The 21,916-nt window shown below is 48.9% G+C and overlaps 2 protein-coding genes across 4 annotated transcripts; both read right to left on the bottom strand.

Moving 5' to 3' along the window:
* Positions 1 to 4,908: 4,908 nt before the first annotated feature.
* DECR2 (2,4-dienoyl-CoA reductase 2) lies at positions 4,909 to 14,728 on the bottom strand. Of its 3 annotated transcripts, none has more exons than XM_048494948.1 (10): positions 14,670 to 14,698; positions 13,752 to 13,869; positions 13,223 to 13,291; positions 12,406 to 12,457; positions 11,313 to 11,448; positions 10,681 to 10,805; positions 9,383 to 9,476; positions 8,995 to 9,099; positions 8,432 to 8,620; positions 4,909 to 6,526 (listed from the first exon to the last, which is right to left on the bottom strand). In XM_048494948.1, the coding sequence occupies exons 2-10, from the start codon at positions 13,847 to 13,849 to the stop codon at positions 6,492 to 6,494; spliced, it is 903 nt and encodes a 300-aa protein (XP_048350905.1). In that variant the 5' UTR covers positions 13,850 to 13,869; positions 14,670 to 14,698; the 3' UTR covers positions 4,909 to 6,491. The 3 variants fall into 3 exon arrangements, with proteins under 3 accessions (XP_048350905.1, XP_048350902.1, XP_048350903.1); XM_048494945.1 differs by having other exon boundaries at positions 14,543 to 14,676; XM_048494946.1 differs by having other exon boundaries at positions 4,912 to 6,526; positions 8,403 to 8,620; positions 14,670 to 14,728.
* Positions 14,729 to 15,580: 852 nt separating this feature from the next.
* On the bottom strand, positions 15,581 to 21,772 carry NME4 (NME/NM23 nucleoside diphosphate kinase 4). The gene is made up of 5 exons (XM_048492469.1): positions 21,392 to 21,772; positions 20,321 to 20,451; positions 19,549 to 19,650; positions 17,237 to 17,349; positions 15,581 to 16,012 (listed from the first exon to the last, which is right to left on the bottom strand). The coding sequence occupies exons 1-5, from the start codon at positions 21,741 to 21,743 to the stop codon at positions 15,892 to 15,894; spliced, it is 819 nt and encodes a 272-aa protein (XP_048348426.1). The 5' UTR covers positions 21,744 to 21,772; the 3' UTR covers positions 15,581 to 15,891.
* Positions 21,773 to 21,916: the final 144 nt, after the last annotated feature.

Genomic DNA, 21,916 nt, shown 5'->3' with positions numbered 1-21,916 from the left:
ATCTGTGTCACCTGAAGATCAGTCCTAAAAGCAGATCTTTGCTACTTGGAGACTGACCATCCAATGTGCCCACCTTTGGGTGCCCAGTTCTGGAGCCAAGATGGCACCTTGCGAGGATAAGGCAACAGTGTCCAGAAAATGTAATTTTGAAGCAAAGTCGACCCACCGTGAAGGCTGGGGAGGGCTATGGGATATAAATATCTAATTTGACAATCGGTGCAATCCTAAACAGATAGACTGGAGTAACTTTAGTTAGGATTGTGCTGCAAGTCAGCACGAAGTCACATTTTCAGCCCCTCCTCTGGACACCTTTCCCTCCAGACAGAGGCCAAATGTATGAGGTGGTGCTTCTCCAGCGCTGAGAAGGAGCACTGCATGGTTGCCAACTCCTGGTTGGGAGATTCCTGGAGATGCCTGAAGAGTCCAGGGTTTGGGGTGGAGAAAGACCTCAGCAGAGTATATTGCCATACAGTTGGCCCTACCCAAGTAGCCATTTTTTTCAGGGGAATAGATAGGAATTGTAATTCCAGATCTCCAGGTCTCTCCTGGGGGTTGGCAACGCTGCTCTGTGTGTGCTTAGCAGCACTTTTAAAAATTCACACATATCAGGGTTGATCTCTGGCACTAAATCCCATTATTTTGCTGACTAAACCTCTGTTTACATCATAATCCATTTTTTACAAAAACCCTACAAACGAAGCAGACGGTTCGTGAAAGATCCCCTGCGCATGCCGTTTTTCGCAAGGAGGATCTGCGAAACGCAGGATTTATATTGCCCTTTCGGCTTCAGCCGCCGCCGCAGCGGCTTGAAATATGATGTCACACACCAAGACGTCAGCGGCGTGTCCGAACTGAGCCTGATGCGCATGCGTCGAGAGAGGCGCGAATTAAAGGGCCGGCTGCTTTAAACCCATTGCATTTGCTATAATGGTAGCCAGTTGGCGATTGCTGGAGATCTATTTGCGGGGTCGTGATAAAAAGAAAACAACTGCGCTATTTACCGTTTCTGGTCATTGTAGTCAATGATCAGTCAAGTTAGGCAGCATATTGTTAGTTATGTAAATGGGTTAATTCATATGCTGACCTTTTTAAATGATAAAAATTTTGCTGATCTTTCAGCCTAACCAGCCTGTTATTTATCAATAATTTCATTTTTCCATTTAAGATTCTGTACGTGATAATTATAACAAAAGAAAAGCCATACCTCTATAGTGTGCAGGGTAACAGCAGCCACAACTCCAGGACTTCCTCCTCTAAAGAAAGTTTAAACTTAACCTTTAAAATGCTACCACTGCATCCCCCACCTCCAATATCAATTTAAAGGAAACGCACAGCATAGATTGCAAATATTACCCCCCCCCAAAAAAAACCCTTCATGAAGAAAGGTAATTATTTGTCCTCATGGACTTCCCAAAAACATATGCCACAAAGCATTGTTTAATCCGTGACTTTGTTTTCCTGTGCATTGGCCTATTTTTCTTATTTTAGACATTCCGCATTGTCAAAATAAACCCAGTGAGCAAAATTAAGACAGAAAAAAATAAAGCTGTTTGTAGTACAGCATCACATGGTATTTTCTGGAAAAATGCAGTCCCACAGAACATATTACGCACCAGGGATGTTTATTGTGTCTTTATTTAGCTGCCAAGGGGGAAAAAACTAGTTTGAATCCAAATATGGCAAGTGAAATGTGTTACACTAATTAATATTAAGGAGAAATTAAATACATAACCCCGAGGCGGTAGAGGGAACATACGCAAGCACTCACAAGGCAGAACATATTAAATGCTTCCTAGATTCTGGGCCAAATTATAAAATACACAGCCACCACGCTCACAAGTTCTGTTTTTATGACAAAAGGGACAGTAAATGGCAGTGTAGGGATGAAATCTTTCTATCGTCACTGTTTTTCACCTGGGTGGAGGAAAGAGCCATTCTGTGGAACAGTGCTCAGTGTGCTGGAAAGCCAAGTCCAAGTCAGCCGCAAAGTTCGCTGGCAGTCGTGACAGGGTTGTTCAGACAAAACGGGAAGTGGAGAACAATTTATGCCGCTCTGAGAAAAACTTAGGAACAGGTTTCTTTACAGTAGTTCTAGGGGGACTGAGGTGTACAGAAAAATTGACAGACACTCAGTGGCAACTTAAAGGCTAACAGAATTTATTATTTTGTTATTCTTCTGCTGGGATAAATGCTGTTAGCTACTGTACTGTACTCCCATTTAAAACAACCTGAAAGTTCCATCAGCTGCCGCGACCATTGGAGAGCAGACACAATGCAGAATTTCCAAGCCCATACTGCCATGAGGTCTAGAAACGTGTGCCTTTTTAACCCAAGCAAAGACAGAAAAGAACATGACATCGGAGAGCCATGATCAGAGGGAAAGAACAGGGCACGCCACCTATGTCCTAACACGATGGGCAGACTCATGCACGCACTAAAGGTCCTGTTCTTCCAAGAAACCAGAGGGAAGAATATGAAAAAGGAAGTGGTAAAGGTAGAAATCTGAGTCTCGGTGAAGAGCAGCAAATGAATATCAGGAACAAAATAACTGCAGGAAGGAGGATTCTTTGATGCTGTCTTGAACGTCAGCTTTGGCTGAGAACTAAAAGATTACTTTGCAGCTGAAAACTCTTCTTTACCTTTATGCATTATTTAACATGAACTTCTTTGCCTGTCGATGAGAAAAAAAGCAGGGTGAGATTTTTCTGCATGATTTTTTTTAAATGTCACTCTTCTGGAATCTCCTCCATGCAGTTCAAGGAAGCTTCTTTTTTTGATGTATGAAGCATTTGGAAAGCCAAAAGGAAAGAGATTATCCATCCCAGCCTCTCCAGCTAGGACAGGGGTAGGGAACCTGTGGCTCTCCAGATGTTCAGGAACTACAATTCCCATCAGCCTCTGTCAGCATGGCCAATTGGCCATGCTGGTAGGGGCTGATGGGAATTGTAGTTCCTGAACATCTGGAGAGCTGCAGGTTCCCTACCCCTGAGCTAGGAGATTCGCTTCCAGTGACGAAAGGGGGTGTCAGAAGGGGGTGACCCTTGACTTTGCTGTTTGTAACATCAAGGTATCAAATCAAATCAGACCTGAATTCAGGCCAAGCTGCTGTCATCTCCGGGTTGGGAAATCCCTGGGGATTTTTGGTGTGTTGCCTGAAGAAGGCACGGCTAGGGGAGGGAAGGGAAGTCACTGGTTATAAATGCCACAAAATCCACCTTCCAGAGCAGCCATTTTCTGCAGGTAAGCAGATGACTGCTGTCGTCTGGAGTTATAATCCCAGGAGACCTCTAGCTACCACCTGGCAGTGGGCAACCTTACAAATTAAACACCAAGGAAACAACCCAGGGCCTCATCCCAATGATTAAAAAAAAAAGCCCCTTATCAGCACAATACGTAGCCTGCTTTATCTGTAAAGACACACCAGCCTGTTTTTGCCTATTTGCAACCCCCTTACTCTCAAGAGCTGTTCCCCCACCGGGTGCTCTGAAGCAGCTCTAGCAGATGGGCCCAAATCACAGCAAGCTTGCTCCTGTGTCAAGGTCTCTCTGCTTTTCTACAAGAGGTCTCTCTAGGCTGATGCATCCCCGACTTTTCTGCTCTGCCGCCAACGATCAGTTTTTCTTCAAAGATGAGATTTCCAGGATCTTGGAGAAGCTCCCAGATCCTTTTCACTCCATCCTAACTCAGGTTGCCCAAGAGACACTGATGCTCACCTGCTGGTTGCCATAGCTACGAGAGTAGGGACTCCCGGGAAGGATAGCAGGGCTGCAGCCTCCCAAGCCCCCTTGGCTACTCAAAGACAGGCAAGATGAGTTGCCTAGCAACGGGCTCACTTGACAACGAGGAAGCTTAGGGGGGAGAATGTCAGACGGCTGAGAAACACTGCCCACAAAACTAGCGGCCAAAGCTAGATCTCCCAAGCACATGCCTCTGAGCCCTTCTTTGCTCAGGGCAAGAGAGAGGAAGGCCTGCTGCTTTTTTTGGAAAGAGAAGCGTGGAAGGGGACTGAGACACCCTGGCCATCATACCCAATGATGGAGCCTTGAAGCCACTGTCAAGTTGGGGGAAACAGGGATGGCTTCCCCTACGATGCCCTGGATTACAAGATCCTCAGCTTCATTTCCCACCCCTCTAGATATTTTAGCAGCCAGCCAAGGATAATGCAATTAAATGTTCACTGCTGTGAACAGGACTAAAATGGAGGAGGGATCGAAGAAGGGCACCCTGAAGATTATGGGACAGAAAGGACACGATGAAAGAAAAAGGCTATTTTTAGGGCTGAGTCTGCCTGCTGCAGGTGTTACATAAAGGTGATGCAGAGACTCAGAAAATGTGACTTCATGCTGATGAGTCATTGCATAATTCATGGGGTTTTGATACCCACGAACAAACAGAAAGAAAACACAGCAGGTGGGTCCAGGACACACAGGATAGGTGCTTGTGAAAATCTGAACTTCCATTAAAACATGAAAGCAAGTTTCTGGTCCATATGACGTGAAGAGGCGTGGAAGTCTGTAATCAGCACAGCAGGTTGCCAAGAGTTCGAAGTATTAACTCAGAACAATAAAAAGGATCTGTTTTGCTACAGGTAGCAGGCTGCAAGTTTGCATTGGCAGGCAGCTCCTGACGCCGGAGGAAAACACTCCTGGTAGCCACTCATACATGTGGAATCCAACCTGGAGTAATTCCTAAAATAAATCAGTCCAGCAGCTTAGAAATTCCAAAAGCCACATGCAGTGCTCACAGTTTCTTAAATAGCTTTGCCTTTTTTGCCATCTACACACCCATCTAGCTTGTTTTTGCAATCGGCAACATTTTTACCGTGCACAAAAGGAATAAAAAGATACAATTCAGACATCAAGAAGAGCAACGTTAAAAAAGGGAAAGGGGGAAAAGAAGCAGCCAGACATGGGATTTCCCCTTGGATTTCCAGACACGCATTTACCACATCAGTAATCAAGTCAATACTCAAAACTAAAAGCCTGACCAAAATTTTTTCAAAAGAGATTTATTAGATAGAAAACAGACAATCCTCAGAAGGGCAGCTGCCCTCTTTCCAGTTGCTGCACTGATCACTGGGGGCAGGGGGGGGGGGGATAGCATTGGAGGATGTGCAGAATTACCCTGTGTGATACAGACCCACAAAGATAAGAGGCTGTGAAAATTCAGGCTAGGTGGGTAGACACTGAACACACACGTGGACACCTTTCCTTGAGAAAGTCCCAAGCGGAGAGCTTGGCAGACAAGCTAATAGGCCACAAGAATTTGCAAATATTTAACATCAAGCCAAATGGGTTTCCAGTAACCACAGTCTAGGGCAGTGGTGGCAAACCTTTGGCACTCCAGATGTTATGGACTACAATTCCCATCAGCCCCTGCCAGCATGTCCAATTAGCCATGGGTCTAGGGGAAGCCACAAGCGTTCTTCCAGCTACCATCCCAGATAGCTTGTGACAATCTCAAAAAGGCAAGGCTTGTGGCCAAGAACATAAAAATGCCACAGGCCCCTATTTCCTTTATCTCTCCTGTAACGCTAAGGGTTCAACCGACCCTACAATTTCTTCCGTAATTTTTTTATTCCAAATAATCACATTTGCTTTGCTAAATGCAGCCTCTGGGACCGCTTTCTTAGGGTCACTTTAATTTCCTCTCCTGCCATTTTCTTACTGGAAAAAACACATTTGATATACACAAACAGGAATGTTCTTATTAATCCAAACCAGTCAAATAGTCCTGTGCGGAAAGTAACCTGGCCTTTCAAAAGACAATTCAAAAACTAAAACAGCAGAGAGCTGGATCGAACGGCCCCTTGGTATGCTCAGCAAGGAAGCAATTTGTGCTTTTTGAAATCAGTCTGTTGTACGGCTCTGAAATTTCATTGCACTGATGATTCTGTGTGAGTGTCCATCTTGGCTGATCTATGCTCATAACAAATAAAGATTGCTTGATTGGTAAACACCCACCCCTCAAATTTCCAAAAAACCCTGCAGTCAGTTAGGATACAGACACAGGCAGAATGTCAAAGCCTGGGTTTCCAAGGCCCCAATCCAAGGTCTTTCACATCCCCTGATAACCAGTCCTTTAAGTGCAGACGTCTGGGATTAAACCTTCTGCACTCAAAGCACTGCAAACCTGGCCAGTTCCCAAGCTGTTTACATCCCTGCTGGAGAAAATGTACAATGTACAACTTTAGTAATTTCTCCAACTGGGGCACAAGCAGTTAAGGGATCATGCTTTTTTCCAGACCAAAAAAAAGCAGGGAGGAAATTCTCCTTTGAGATAAAGCAACCCCACAGGCTGAATTCGTGAAACCAGCACAGAAAACATCCTAAGATGTAGCTGAGTTGAAAGAGGCATGCTCTTAAAGGCGGCTACTTCCGATGTTGCCCAAGCCACCCTGCTGTTAGAAAAGGGCCCAGGGCGCTCACATGGGCATTTCTGGGAAAACATCTGAACGGCGGTATCCCGTCGGCCAGCCCTGAGGTCCTAATTCATTTGTGTTTCTCTCTGTCCGTGGCCCAGACAGCTGTAAGAAAGAAGAAGAAGAAGGATGAAGCCAACGGGATCCAAAGCAAATGGGCAGAAGAAAGATTTGGCGTACCCAAAGCAGCAAGACCTTCTGCCAGATGGGTCAGACAATCTTATTTTAGAACTGGGGTAGCGGCTTCCTTATCGCTCAAGAATTCAGCAGGTCAGCCCAGAATAAAACTGCACAAGTATCAACAACCCACAAAGAAAGGAAATGTTAATTAACAGTGATGTGTTTCTCCCCCTCCCTTAAGAACAGAACCCATCAAGAGATAACCCCGAAACCCCAGCCGTCCATGTCTTTTAGTTACACAACATGACGTAAATAAATCCATCCCATATGCAGTTAGGATACTGACGCAGGCAGAATGTCAAAGCTTTCAAGATATAGTCATCTTGAAGGCGGCACAATGAGAGACGAAGAGACGAATTAGAAAGCAACAGGAGAGAATCTTAGCTGCAAATTCGCTAGATGGCCTTCCACTAGACCCCCTCAGACTGAATCTATCATGCGGGCCTACCTTACACGGCTGTTCAGTGTTTCCAAACGTAATCTGTGAAGATTTTAGACACTCCAGATGAATTAAGTATTACGAGCGTCCTGAAATGGTATGGTCAGAGTGTAGGATTTGAATCCCACTCTGTCATGGAAACTTGCTGGGTAATCCTGGGGCAGTCCCTTTCTCTCGACATAACCTACCTCACAAGATTGCTGTGAAGATAAAATGAAGGAGGGAACTATTTATTTTGCCCTAAGCTTCTTGGAAGAAGGGTGCATAAAAATAGTGGCTCCGCACACACACACACACTGATCATCTCTGGAATACAGAAAAGTGCATTTGTGGCTTTAAACTAACAGGTGGATTTTAATCTGAAGATGCACAAATGTCAATATTCTTAAGACCCTTTGAAACAGAGGCTACATGCAGATCTAACATGGCATGCCTCAAAGTAGCTTATTTGGGATGTGGAATGGTACCGTGTAGTCTTCTAGTCCCCAGAGTTACAGATTTTCAAGACACTGTACCAAAGTTTCCAAAGGATCAGAAATGGAGGTCCGGGAAGTGACACAAAGTCAACGAATTTAACTCATTTTGGCGTCCAACCACGACACACGGCTCTGTCCTGCTTTTGCACACACTGAGTGTAATAAATGCAGGATGGGAGCCGTAAAAACAAAAGCAGCCGCTGACCCCGGCATCAGCCGTGCTCATGAAAAGATGTATGGAAAGCTGTGTTCACTGCACATGCTTGAAACATGCAGGTTTCACCAATGCATTTGGGGTACAAACCTGGGGTAGGAATAAACGTTCCCGAATGCTACAGCTGATAGATCCTGCCTCCCCAGTCAAGAAGTTATTAATTAGTCTCTGAGCAAGATTTAGGCACTGCATGCCCAGCCATTTTGCTGTAGAGCAGGGGTGGGCAATTAATTTTTCCATGGGGCCACATAAGAAAATATTGTGGAGGGCCGGGCCAAAAGGCAGGGGGGTGAGGCGTTTTTGAAAGCCCCGCAGAAGCCGGCAGCCAAGGCAACCGGCTTCTGCGGGGCTTTCAAAGGCGCCTCGCTCCCCAGCATGGCAGGGGGCCAGTCAGGGTCATCCGGTGGGCCGGATGTGGCCCGCGGGCCGTATAATGCCCATGTCTGCTGTAGACCAATGCAGTATTATTGCAGGTATGAAGACAGAGCATTTCTTTGGAAGGCAAGGCAAAGAACCTGACGCTTATCCTGTGCAGCTGGCATGCACAGCTTGGGTGCAGAGACATTCTCGCTGCAAGGAACGCAACATGATACAAAATCTCACCCCACAGTTTTCCGACACGGGGCCCTTGCTTAACTACCTAATCCCCACAGAGCGGAAAAGGAACGTCACCTAGAGCTTAGAAGAGTGTGAAGCAATACCCAACAGAGAGGGGAAGTCATTTGGGGTGGTCAGCCAGCTCCCCCCGTCCACCACCAGGGTCGTGCCAGTTACATAGGAGGCCAAAGGGCTCGCCAGATATAGCACGCTGTGAGCGATCTCGGTCTTATTGCCCATGCGCAGCAGCGGGATGGTTTGGTACATGCCACTCGACTCGGCGTGACGCCCTCCTGCAAGAACGCAAAAGGAAATAAAGGAATCAGAAAGAACAAGGAGCGGCCAAAGAAGATGCCGTCAAATTTGTTTGCAAAATTATTATTATTATTGTTGTTTGATAGCACAGCTGCCAGTTCTTTGGCTGATTGTTGGCCTTTCATTACAGAGGCCTAGGACGCCAAACACCATTCTCCCAACCTCCATTTTCTTACAACAACCACCTTGTGAGGTAGGCAGGGAGACAGCTGGTAGCAGACCCAAAGTCATTCAGCTAGCTTCCATAGCAGATGTGGGGATTCACCTGGGTCTGCTGTCCCATTCTGGCCCGCTCCTCCAAGACAATAAAATCAGAAAGCTCAGTGCCTACTACCAGCACTTGACACCTTACCCAAACGCCGGAAGCCCTCGGTGCCTGTGATGGGACCAGGTGCCAGGCTGTTCACTCGGATCCCGTTGGGTCCCCATTCGACGGCCAAATGCTTGGTCATCGCATCTGTGGCGAAAGCAGTACACAGAATTTGGACGTTGACCCTCAGAAACAAGCAACTGGTTTAATCCAGAACCAGGGAAGTCCTTCCTTTCATCAGGAAGTTACTAAAATTCTCCAATAAATGGGGTACCCGCAGGGAAGGAGCAGCCCTGCCCTGGTAACCAGTTAAGAGGGGGAAAGGCTCTACTCAAACATGGCTGGTTACCAGGGAAGCACAAACAACCAGCACCCAAGAGGCTGGAGGAGACCCAAAGAGACAGCAAGTTTTTATGAGCTTTCACCATACCTACAGCGGCCTTGGCTGTCCCAGCATGCACCTGGAGAGCTTGTCCTCTGTAGCTCAGCGTTGCCGTGATATTCACGATGACTCCACCGTGGTCCTGGATCGATTTTAAAAGGAGAGATGATTTGGGCCACCATTCAGGAGAAGTCCAGAAGCAAAACAACAGCTCTGTGTCCTGTGAGGCCCGCTACCCAGAAGCCCACTCGCTGAACAGCCTATGAAAGAAAGGGGTCTCCCAGGAGCATTTGCCACAAGAAGTAAGGAGCTAAGGAATACATGAATTCTATTACACATGGGTCAAGGATGGGCCCACCTGGTTGAAGCTAACTAGGCCTAGATCTAGTCAGTGCTTAAATAGGAAACCTCCAAGGGACCCTTATTCTCACCGCCCTGAGTTCCAGAATGCAAACATGGCAGGACAGGACGACAGAAAGGTGACTACAAGGGAGCCAACGTGGTGTGGTGGTTAAGAGCAGGTGGATTCTAATCTGGAGAACCGGGTTTGATTCCCTACTCCTCCACCAGAGTGGCTTATCTGGTGAACCACATGTGTTTCCACACTCCTACATTCTCGCTGGATGACCTTGGGCTAGTCACAGTTCTTCGGAACTCTCTCAGCCCACCTGCCTCACAAGATGACTGTTGTGGGGAGAGGAAGGGAAAGGAGCTTGTTATCCACTTTGAGTCTCCTTACAAGTGAGAAAGGTGAGGTATAACTCCAAACTCTTCTTCTCTTCCACAAGGGACGCTCATCACAAGCCCATATGTTCTACAGCTCTATTGTGAGACACAATGTGTACAACACATTTTAATTAAATGAATTGGCCCAGGCTAGGCCAATCTTGTCAGATGTGGGAAGCTAAGCAGGGTCGGCCCGATTAGTATTTGAGAGACATTGAAAGAGTATCAGGGTCACAACACAGAGACTGAAAATGGAAAACCAGCTCTGAACGGCTCTTGCTCTAAAAACCCAATGGCATCGCCTATGACTTGGTGGTACTTTCCACCATCACGCAGCTCAGAAGTTAAGCAAAATCAGTATTCAGAAAACCATCACGGAACACAGAGTTTTGTATTACTATAAAGTTTCACTGCATCGGTCCCTGATCTCTTCATTACGGCTTTACTGTCTGTACTATACTATGTTTTCCATGCAACGTGTTCTGATTTTGCGAATAAATGTGCAGTAAGCTGATCCGACCGCATTCCTTATCATTGTAACCCGCCTCAAATCTGGTCGAGAAAGGCAGGCTATGAAAAGCAGTCAGCTCAAGGGCTTTTGGCGGGGAAGGATTACTTACCCGGAGGTACTTGTCGAACAAGACTTTGGAGACGTTGAATGTGCCCAAAGTATCTATGTCAATCACAGTTTTGTAGGCGTTGAAGGACAGGGAGCTAGCTGGGCAGAGGAAGTTACCCGCAGCATCTGGGGAAGAAAACCAGAATCATAGAGTTGGAAGAGACCCCAAGGACCATCAAGTCCAACCCCCTGCCATGCAGGAACACACAATCAAACAAACCAGATGAAGTCAAGGCAGTCCTGGCCACCAGATTAGCTGCCCTTTGCATCAGCAACTGCTTATCTTTCTCTTTACAATCTGAACTAGAAAACTTGTGGCATGGCGGCAGAACCCGGTTTGCTCGCAGGTCCCCAGTTCTATATCTATGCTACCTCCATTTAAACAATCTCACAGAGCAAGGCTGGGGAAAATCCCTCTCGGACTCAACACTCAGTACTACCAATTGCAGGAGACACTGACAATTGAGGTGAACCAACTCAGCATATAAACAGCAACATAAACAGATCAAAGTAGTCCTCCCTGCAGATGTAGGGATCCCGTTCCACAAGCATGAGTCAGTGTCCATTTTTTTCTGGACTTGCAAGTAGCTAGCCAGGGGCCCAAACAGCCCCCTCCACCCTCAACACACTCACTATTAACAAGGATATCAATCTTCAAGAACTCTTTCAGGGCTTCATCCACAGCTGAGACGATTGTCTGGGGTTGTCTGACATCGACAGAGAGGGGTAAGCATCGCTGCCCGGTGGCTGCGGACAGTTTTTTGGCTGCCTGTAAAAGAAAAGGGTTCCTGTCATAAAGACAATCAGTGTTCCCAGCACAGTGGCGATTTGAACATGGGTTTTCCAGATCCTAGCCCAGTGATGGCAAACCTTTTCGAGACTGAGTGCCCAAATTGCAACCCAAAACCCACTTATTTATCGCAAAGTGCCAACACAGCAATTTAACCTGAATACTGAGGTTTTAGTTTAAAAAAACGGTTGGCTCCGAGGCACGCGTTACTCAGGAGCAACGCTTCAAATGGGTGAATCACAATCCTAGGAGGGTTTACTCAGAAGCAAGCCCCATTGCCAGCAACCGAGCTTATTCCCAGGTAAAGGATCATGCCCAGGCCAGCCTAGATGTGTGTGTGGGGGGGTGATTTTCCACCCCCCTCCCACATGATGAACTCTGTGCATGAGTGCCCACAGAGAGGGCTCTGAGCGCCACCTCTGGCACCTGTGCCATAGGTTCGCCACCACTGTCCTAGCCCATTGCCTTAACCGCTATCATCTGCTTAAGTTAATTTATTAGATTTCTATGCCCCCCCACCCCTTTCCGGGCCCTGGACAACATCTCTGTGAAGTGAATCAAATGTGTTACATTCTAATCTGCCCCCTTTTGGCAAGCCCTCCACCAAGACTTTGATTTGCATCCAAAACCCACTGCAATCTGGCCATCAGTACCACACACTATATTGCATTTCTTAACCTTATTAAAAGTGCAAGCTGAGGCATGAAGTTGTTCACAGGCTGTTAGGAGAACTGCCCAGCCAGGGTTGTTTCAAGAATCCAGATAGCACAAAACTATTGAACCGCAGACTTTGACATAAACCTACACAGGAATTACTCTAAATATTCAACTGATCATTTATTGGTCGTGGTGCATTGCTTGGAAAAAGATCCAGTGGTGCGTTTTTCGCTCAATAAACTTAAAAAAAACCCTCACTGCGATCTTTCACCCACTCACCTCTGTCAGTTTCTGCAGGTTCCTGCTTGCAATGATTGTCTGGCAGCCATGCCTGCAAAGGAAATCTCACAAGATGAGCAACACATGGAACCCGCACCGCACACCAACCTTCCACCTACATGGGAAATCCATTTGTCACTTAACATGTGGAAGCGGTCTTTGTCAGACCGCTAGAATTTGCTGCTTAGACAAAGACACAAGATTGCTCAGGTAACATCACCATCCAATAAAGCAACTGTGCAGTATCTGGAAAATAAGTATTTCTGGACTAGAACTCAATCAGATGCTAGCTGAGCAGCCTCTACCCCTGCCAAAGCAGACAGGCCTTGATGATCCTGTTCATTTTCCCTTCTGCAGACTACCGCAGATACCTCTCTGGAACAAGCAGGTTTATTAAAAAAGGATTTATAACCCCGGGTGAGTTCTGCAGATTGAACTGACTGCCATGGGCATATTTCCCACAAGATTTGGAGGGTGGCGGCGGGGAAAAATAGGTCTGAATGCCACAGTATGAAGAAAGAAACTTGTCCTGGGATGCTCTGTCCCGCTTTGATACATACGGGGTTCTCTCTTTGGACAAAGAGTAACCCCCACGGCTGCTAGAAAGCCACGGGCAATGTCACGGCTGCCCTTTATGGCCCAGAAGGCCACGGCACCACCACTACAGGGAGCGAAACGCTGCATTTGCAAGAAAAGGTCCGTAAGCTGATCAATCACAGGAACAGATGAAACAGAGTGCAACAAGGTACCAAACCCACCACAGTGCCCCAGACTTGGGTATTCCTGCTCCAGGGTCCCTTGAGGGCAATGGGCCTACCTCATCAGTACCTCTGCAATGCGGAATCCGATCCCAGAGCCGCCTCCAGTGATGAACGCCACTTTGTCCCTGGAAAAGAGGAGGAAGGGAATTTCCTCACCAGGCAAAATGGAATCTGCATGTGATCTTCCATTGTGCATGCTTAGAACCTTGTGACATCAAAGACGGAGTTGCAAACCTTTTCTGGCAAAATTCCCGTCCTGCAAACACACCAAAGAGCAGCCGCCAAACTGCAGAGAATCTCAGGAAGCCTGATTCAAACTCTTAAACGCTGTGTCAGTCACATTCTGTATCATGAGATGACTTAGCACCACAACCCTGCAAGGTAGATTAGGCTCAGAGGCCCCTGGGGAACAGTCCTACAGAAAAATGGGGAGAGAATTCCCCCTCTCCCCCCCCCCCCCCCACATTTTACGAAGCCTCTACATCCCCAGTGCTGGGACAAACTCAACATAAAATGTCACACAAAGAAATGAATCACTTCAAGAGTCTCACGGTGGGTTTTCGGCCCAAGCAAGAGCAAACTCACTTGAGGATGTCTGCGCTGAAGAGGTGGCAGTATTCCTGGAGACAGTCATCCGTGTCCACGTCTGGAGGGGGCTCGCAAGCAAAGCCTTGCTTGGCCATGACTGGCTGTAGGGAGGGGTCTGCAGGAAACAAGCCACAAGACAGAGAATCACTCTCGCACCCTGGGTCCATTTTGTCTGATTCAGTGGTCCACACCTCAGAAACAAATTAAATGCTCCTAAACTTTGTTGGGGGGGGGGGGGGTGTTGATCAGCAGGGGCAGATCATACAAGGGGGCCCATTTTGCAACCCACGTTTCTAGATCCTGGACTGCAGCACTGAGAGGGCAGATAAGATTTTTGCAGGAACTGGCAGTGGAGCTTGCAAAGAACAGTAAGGAATCTGTGGATCACTGGTTTGCAAAAAGAGCAAAGGGTAAACATCTGTCAGTGTTGGTTGGGAAACCTGCGGGAATGGGTCAATCATTCTCTGGCCCTCCGGAGTCCGATCTGCGGGGGAGGGCACCTATTGCACACTTTCGGCTGCCATGTTGCTCCAGCAAGGTTAAAAAGAACCGGGCCAGTATTGCAACAGGCAACGTCTGACGGAAAGCTTTTTCCCATTTGCAAAATGGGGATTTTTTTTTTGCAAAAATCTTCCAGGGGCAAAACTGCAACAGAGCAATACAGGAGCGAAGGGAGAGGCAGTGGATTGAGAGGGGCAAACGAGACCTCCCATCTCATCTCTGGCCAGGGCAGTTTCTTTCCCAGGCATACTGGGGAGGCCCACCCACGCCCCTCCAAAACCCCTCACTTTAGCTCAGGGATGGGCAACTCTGGCCCTCCAGATGTTCATGGACGACGAGTCCTATCAGCCGGGCCCTCCCGCCTCCGAAAAAATCAGTTTTGCGAACTCCCCTCAGGTAAAGAACTCCGCTTACCTGTCCGACGCAGGACTTCGAACCCCGCACATCACGCTTGCGCACTAGCTCAGCCCAAGGCATCCTGGGAAGTGTAGTTTGATGCTAATCGGCCGCCTTCAGAGCACTGCGGGCCCGGGCGCCCTCTTGTGGCAGCAAAGCGTTATGGACAGTATTTTAATTTCCCTGTGGCCAAGTGGCGGTCACCTCGCTGGGCAAAAGGGTCGTGAGGCGCGAGAAACAGATATAAAGTGGCCCAAGACGGATAGAAGGTGGCCAACCAAAATCAGCCATCATCATTAAGAGGAAGATACAATAGCAAACTAAGCACAGATCTCAAGCTATTGGGAAGCTTTGCCTTTCAGATTTAAGCGTGCCAGGTGCAATTTGAGGCCGCCCTGAAAAAGAAAGTGTAGGCAACTTTGCACTGCAGAGACCCAGGATCAAATCCCTGCTCTGCAATAAAATCTTGTGGGCTGACCTTATGGCCAGCGACTCTCACTCAGCCTAGTCTACCTGATAGGGTTGTTGTGAAGATAAACAGGAGAAGGGGAGAACGATGCAAGTCCTCATTAGGGAGAAAAGGGGACGGAAAAATAAAATAAAATGGGCAGGGTGCAGTTGTTCTGGAATAAAAAGATAAGAAACTATATCGGCAAAAGGCTTACCTGGGAGATGGGGAACTCCTGCTTCACTCCCCTGCCACCATTTTTCTGGCAGCTTGAGCACTGGAAACCCCCTTTTAAAGCAGAAGTGAAGGATCCACGTTTTCAGGGCAGCGTGAAGTGGGGGAAACCCACTTCCTGAATGTCACGGGCCTCAATAGGGGGGAAAGATTAAGTGGTGTGAATGTGTTTTCTCTGCACCTGAAAGGGGCAGGTTGTGTTTGGACCAGGTGCAGATCTCTCTTCCCCAACACCAGACACACAGAATCACGGTTGTACCTTTTTAATGCAAATTCTTTGGAGGGCAACACCCTGTGGTATTCTTGTAACATGTAAAAGCATTTTTCAAAACAGCAGCGCTTGGATTATCCTGAGGCTCCCAGCAGTTCACAGAAACGGTTCAGTGTGAGCTACTTGTCCCCATGAGCAGAGGCACAGTGGTTAAAATGCAATACTGTCCCACGCCATCTCGCAGCCCCCCCCCCCCCCTGCCAATTCAGAGCTTGTGATGCACAGGCCCTTTGGCACGCTGGCCGAGGTAGCAGATCCAGTGACCGATTCTGGGCACGGCCAGGTCTTCAGAGTTCATACATGATTTTGTGATCGCAGCACTCCCACTCGACCAGCTCGTCGCTGCGGAACCACAGGCTGATTTCCCGCTGGGCCGTCTCCACGGAGTCGCTGGCGTGGACGACGTTCCTGTTTCCAAAAAGGAGAGAAAAACATGCGCAGTGAAGGCCCTGGAAACATCATGGCTCACAGCCAACGCTTAAAACTGTTCTGCCATGTGCTCCTAGGTGGTTTTTTTGCCACCGTTCGATGCAACTTTGTGAAATATGTCACCTGCAGAAGCCTGGACAGAGTTGTGGAGGAGAGACTCCATAGTGGCTACTGGCCATGGTGACTAACTGGTCAGAGGCAGTCAACTTCTGAACACCAATGCTAAGAGGCACCCTTCAGGGGGAGGCTGAGGTTTCTAGGCCCTGTTGCTGGCCCTCCAGAGGAACTAGTTGGCTGCTGTGTGAAAAGGGGGGTTGGACTAGGTCAGTGGTGGTGAACCTATGGCACGGGTGCCAGAGGTGGCACTCAGAGCCCTCTCTGTGGACACACGTGCACAGAGTTCATCATGTGGGGGGGGGGGGAAATAGCCCCCCACACACACATCTAGGCTGGCCTGGGCCGCTGGACTTGATGTGCATTCACCTTAGCAAGCAGGGAGGACTTGGCTGGTGGGCCTGGTGCCTGTGCTCCAGGTAGCTGCTACCTGAGGTGGAGGTGGGGGGAAGAGGCGGCAGAGATGCTAGAGAGGCACAGAGCGGCGCATGTGGGACTCGCTGGAGGCTAGAGCAGGCTGGCCCCTGCTCGAGGGGGTTATTCAGATTAAATTGCTGCGTTGGCACTTTGTGGTAAATAAGTGGGTTTTGGGTTGCAATTTGGGCACTCAGTCTCGAAAAGGTTCGCCATCACTGGACTAGGTGGACCCTCACTGGTCTGATCCAAAGGGCTCTTCTGAGGTTCCTATGAGAAGAAGGCCTTGGCCTCTAGGCTCCGCGGCTGGCCCTCCAGAGTAACTGGTTGGCTCCTGTATGAGACAGGATGCTGGACTGGATGGACCAGAGGGGGAAGGTGGCTCTTCTGTTCTGATGCTGGTTTCTACATTTAACATCTTTATTAAAGGCCCTGCAGCCAGACAGACTTTTGGCCTTGCCAATCTTTGAAACAGGCCCATATTCCACACCGGGCAATTTGACCAGGGATGTATTCTACAGCCAAATGGTTCATCCAGCCCCATTTGCCCAGCAATGGGACAATTTATACTAGCAGCTTCTTTACCACCGTCAAAGATCACAGGCTGGAGACTCCAATCAAGGTCTGAGCCCAGCAAGGTCTATTGCTTTATGGCTGAGCCCAGCTCACTCATACCTGCTGACGTGGACGCTGAAGTCTGCCCGGACAGTCCCTGGCTTGGCTTCTGTGGGGTTCGTCTCTCCCACCATGGTTCTAGAGGTCTTGACAACATTGTGGCCTTCCCAGACCTGAAACAGAACCACAGAGTCTCACCAACTCAACGCACAAAGGGCTCTAAAACAGAATCCCAGACTAGGACAGGAGAGTCGGGTTCAAATTTCCACTCTGCCATGAAGCATTCTGGGTAACGCTGAGCCAATCATACACACTTTCTCTCTCTAACCCACCTCACAGGGTTGCTGTGAGGATAAACCCAATAAGAGAACCATATAAGCTAACCTGAGCTGCTTTGGTGAAACGAATGGTTAAATGCTATATAGAAACAGCTATGTTTTCTTGACTCACTGGGGGCCAGAAAGTTGGAATAGGATCTGGGAAACCCAATTCAAATCTTTAGTCTGCCTTAGCAGATCAATGGGGGACCATGTGCCTATCAATTGTGGCATGACCTACTTCATAGGGCTGTTGTGAGGATAAAATGTATAAATTAATGTTGTGAACAGCTCTGGGTCCCCAATGGAGAGAAAAATGGGCTAGAAATGCTGAAATAACAAATTAGGATGGAGCAGAGGGAGGCTGGAATCACTGGACGGCCTTGGAGATTCTCTTGTGCTTTAGCCTACCTTACAGGGCCGTTGGGAAAACCAGCACAGCAAGCAAGCACTTTTATGTGACAGCAAGGAATCAAATCTAGATTAAAAAGAGAAAACCTCAAATATATACTCTATCAATCTTCACTGTTGGTTTTTAATGTGCATTTCTGACTAAGGGTAGTGTTATTTTGGTCCCGCTGCGTGCCTAGTGGGAGAGCTCATTTTAATAATGAATTTTCACAGCCCTGCTTTTTCCACAAACAGGCTTGGTTGGTTCCATTTATTTAGTTAGTTCATTATCCATCTTTCTTTTCTCCAAAGAGCTGAGGGCGGAATTCAGATTTCTTCCCTCTCAACAACCCTGCAAGGTAGGTTAGTCAGAGAAAGAATGACTCAGCCAAGGTATGCATCACAATGGGAAGGTTCCTGCGTGCCTTTAACTGGAATGAACCTGCAGTAAATCAGTTGCCGTGAGAGAAATGACGCCTGTCTCTGATATACTTCATGGTTTGTTGACTTAGAGGGATTCCTTTCTTGTGATATGCTACAATAGAAGATATGAACTCACCCAATTCCAGCTTTTGAAACGCAAGTGTTTCAATGCCGTCCGGGATCGGGATCGTCGTGTGTATGTTTGAAATGACTTGTTAGTTTTTGTGATTCAGAGTCCCTGTGGCTCATGATATGGTAATCGGAGGACAGGAACTCAGCCGTTTGTACATTCTAAGGTTATATAATGCGTAATTTAAGCAGCTGAATCACATTTATCTGTTGTTTAGGTATACGCTGTTCTCTTCCTGGGGCAAGCAGGCTTTACTACAATAGCTGACTGCACACAGCACTGATTGGCTAGTATTAGTGCCGTCTTTTAACCCATGCTCCTGCAGCAAGCCTTCTAACAGCAGTTCGATCTGCATCAATTACATTCAGTTTCTTTGTAAGCCATGGAAAGCTTCTAATTTCCTTTTGTCACCCCCTGATCAAGAGGAGAGGCCGAGGCCATTTTTTTCAAGCCATTTAGCAACCCTACTAGGTGGCGAGAAGTAACAACCCTCCTTCGCTCTCCCCTACCTTCTACAGCAATTTTTCAACTTAAAAAAGAATCCATTCTGCTTTTTAAAAAAGTGCTGACGGGTCTGCGTTTAATCAAAGTCTGTGCTGTGCTTTCAAAAAATATTCAGGTGGCAAATAATCAGGCAGGAAAGGCACAAGGCAGACTGCTCAATCAATATCCAATTTGCGGGCCGGTAAATAGGCTGCGAAGGTGAGCCAGAGTCAAGCTGGACGGCAGGTTTCAGAAGGAACAAAAATCGCCACGAGCCCTGCTAGGCCTGCATTTTATACTCCCCATAAATAATACTTTAACGTTGCAGGGAGCAGCTCTGTTTAACAGGCCTCCTTTGGGGTTTTGACACATTTACGTGCAGACACGCAGCTCACCTTCCGTCACACAGCAAAGATCCTTGTCTGGAGGCGGCAGCGGCTGAAGCAACTTTTAAAAATTCAGCGTAACCAATTGGATCGTCAGTGGCCAGCCCGAAACGCTGCTGTGGAAAAGCCCCACCTGGCCTTGCCTAGTTTCTAAAAACCACTTGGTATCCCCCCCACCCCCAGCTCTGCACAACGACCTCCATCCAACCTGCATGAGCAACCCGAGAAGGCTGCCTAGCTTACCATAGCCACCACTGGGCCTGAAGTCATATACTTGATCAGCTCATGATAGAAGGGCTTCCTCCGCAGTTCGTGGTAATGCTCTGCCAGGATCCCCTCGTTGGCCTGGCAAAAATAAGGTGGAAGGTCACAGGGTGCTCTGCCAGTATGACAGACAGCGTGGCGTAGTGGTGAAGAGAGGCAGACTCTAATCTGGAGAACCAGGTTTGATTCCCCACTCCTGCACGTGAGCGGAGAACTCTTATCTGGTGAACCCGATTTGTTCCCCTGCTCCTACGCATGAAGAAGAAGAAGAGTTTGGATTTATATCCCCCCTTTCTCTCCTGCAGGAGACTCAAAGGGGCTTACAATCTCCTTGCCCTTCCCCCCTCACAACAAACACCCTGTGAGGTAGGTGGGGCTGAGAGAGCTCCGAGAAGCTGTGACTAGCCCAAGGTCACCCAGCTGGCGTGTGTGGGAGTGCACAGGCGAATCTGAATTCCCCAGATACGCCTCCACAGCTCAGGCGGCAGAGCTGGGAATCACACCCGGTTCCTCCAGATCAGAGTGCACCTGCTCTTAGCCACTACGCCACTGCTAGGTGACCCTGGGCTAGTCCCAGTTCTCTCAGAGCTCCATGGGCTGCAGTGCCTTAGAGTCTCCCCTTCCGAAACAGCCATCTTCTCCAGGGGCACTGCCCCTGCTCCCTGAAGATAAGTCCTAATTCGGGGAGATCTCCAGGCCCCGGTTGGCAACCCTCCCTGCTGGTCGTGAGTCCATTCCCCCCTGACTTTACCTGCAGCAATTTCAGGCCCACGAGCTTGAAGCCCCGTTTCTCAAAGCGCTTGATGACGTCCCCCACTAACCTCCTCTGCACCCCGTCCGGCTTCACCGCTATCAGGGTGCGCTCCTGCAGGCCGGGTATCCCTGTCGACAAAGACGAGAGAAACATCACCAGCTGCTCTAAGAACACAGGCAGCCACCGAGGCACAGAAAAGGGTCCTCCGGCAGCGACTGAGGCCCCTTCCGCACAGGCAGAATGATGCACTTTCAATCCACTTCCACAATTGTCTGCGAGTGGGTTTGGCTATTCCGCGCCGCTGCAAAGTGCACTGAAAATGGACTGAAAGTGCATTATTCTCCATGTGTGGAAGGGCCCCGAGTTACTCAATCGTGGGTCCGTTCACGGGTGTTTCTCACCAACATCAGAAAGCACAACCTTGTGTTATGCCCCTCGGTTTTGGCTGGCGTGCAATTTTCCAGTTGGTCCACTGGAGGGTGCCATTTAACCACAAATGAAACCCTCAAGTTACCATCCCAGATGGCCAATGTTGCAGAGTTCAGTAAAATAGGGATGGGGTGACCACAGGACAGCTCCCCCCCCCCCCAAAATCATTGTCCCATCTCAGAAGAAGTTTCTGCTCCAGTCCTTGGGTCGGGGAGAGCCAGTTGCACAAAAATCAGAACATTATCTGTCAAACTGCGCCCAGAAGACCATGCAAAACATCACTAATCCCCCCCCCCCAATTGTGACCCTTTTGCTGCAAAACATCCATTTCATGCTGCTGACTCCAGAAGCATCTTTTTAAACACCTGGGCATTCTCTTCTCTCCTTGCAGGTGATCTCTACGCCCTACCTGAAGTCTGGCAAAGCTCCAGGGGCTGGTCCCGCTTTTGGCTGGGGGGGTGGGGGGAGAAAAGTGATCTGAACTTTTCCGACTAGAAGAGTTTCTTTCCAGCCAGGGGGACGGGGGGGGGGACTGAGGAGGGGAGGCTCTTCCATTGCAGTCTTCAGTCTCTTTGGTGGATCTTCATCTTGCCTTTCCTGCAGGGAATTTAGGGTAGCAGATAGAAACGTCTTGCTCACCCGCGCCGTACAGACGATGCGCCGCCTTAAGTGGCTGCCAGCTGCCCAGATTCGGCCTCCCGGGCCAGAGGGTCCGTGCCACGCAGCGCTGCAGGAAGCCCATGCCCATGCCGGCCCACCGGGGACCGATCCATCCGGCCCGGCGGGATTTATAGCCCGGACGGGCGCCTGGGGGCTGCTGCCGGCCACTCCGCCCCCCAGCTTGGAGGAGGAGCCGGGGAGGGACTTTGCAGCGACCGGCCCGGCCAGCAGCCGAGGGGTGGGGTGGGGGGCGCTGCTGGGTCCCGCCTTGGCTCGGCCAGGGAGTCCCACCCCCAGTGCCTCTGCTGCGAGGGTCTCCCCTCTCCTCCATCTCCGGGATGAAAGGGTTAACCCAATCTGGGCAGCTGGGCGGAAGCCGCCCCTTCTTCGCCCCCTATTGGAAAGGGGGTCTCCTGCCAGGCTGCCTCAGGGATCCACTGGCCGGGAAGGAACGGGGTCTCCCACCCAACTCCCCCATCACGCCCCTGGACCACTAAGGGGCAG

Source organism: Sphaerodactylus townsendi, linkage group LG04, assembly GCF_021028975.2.
Source record: "Sphaerodactylus townsendi isolate TG3544 linkage group LG04, MPM_Stown_v2.3, whole genome shotgun sequence".
In the NCBI taxonomy this organism is placed as follows: Eukaryota; Metazoa; Chordata; class Lepidosauria; order Squamata; family Sphaerodactylidae; genus Sphaerodactylus; species Sphaerodactylus townsendi.
This window is presented reverse-complemented; position numbering and strand designations above follow the sequence as displayed.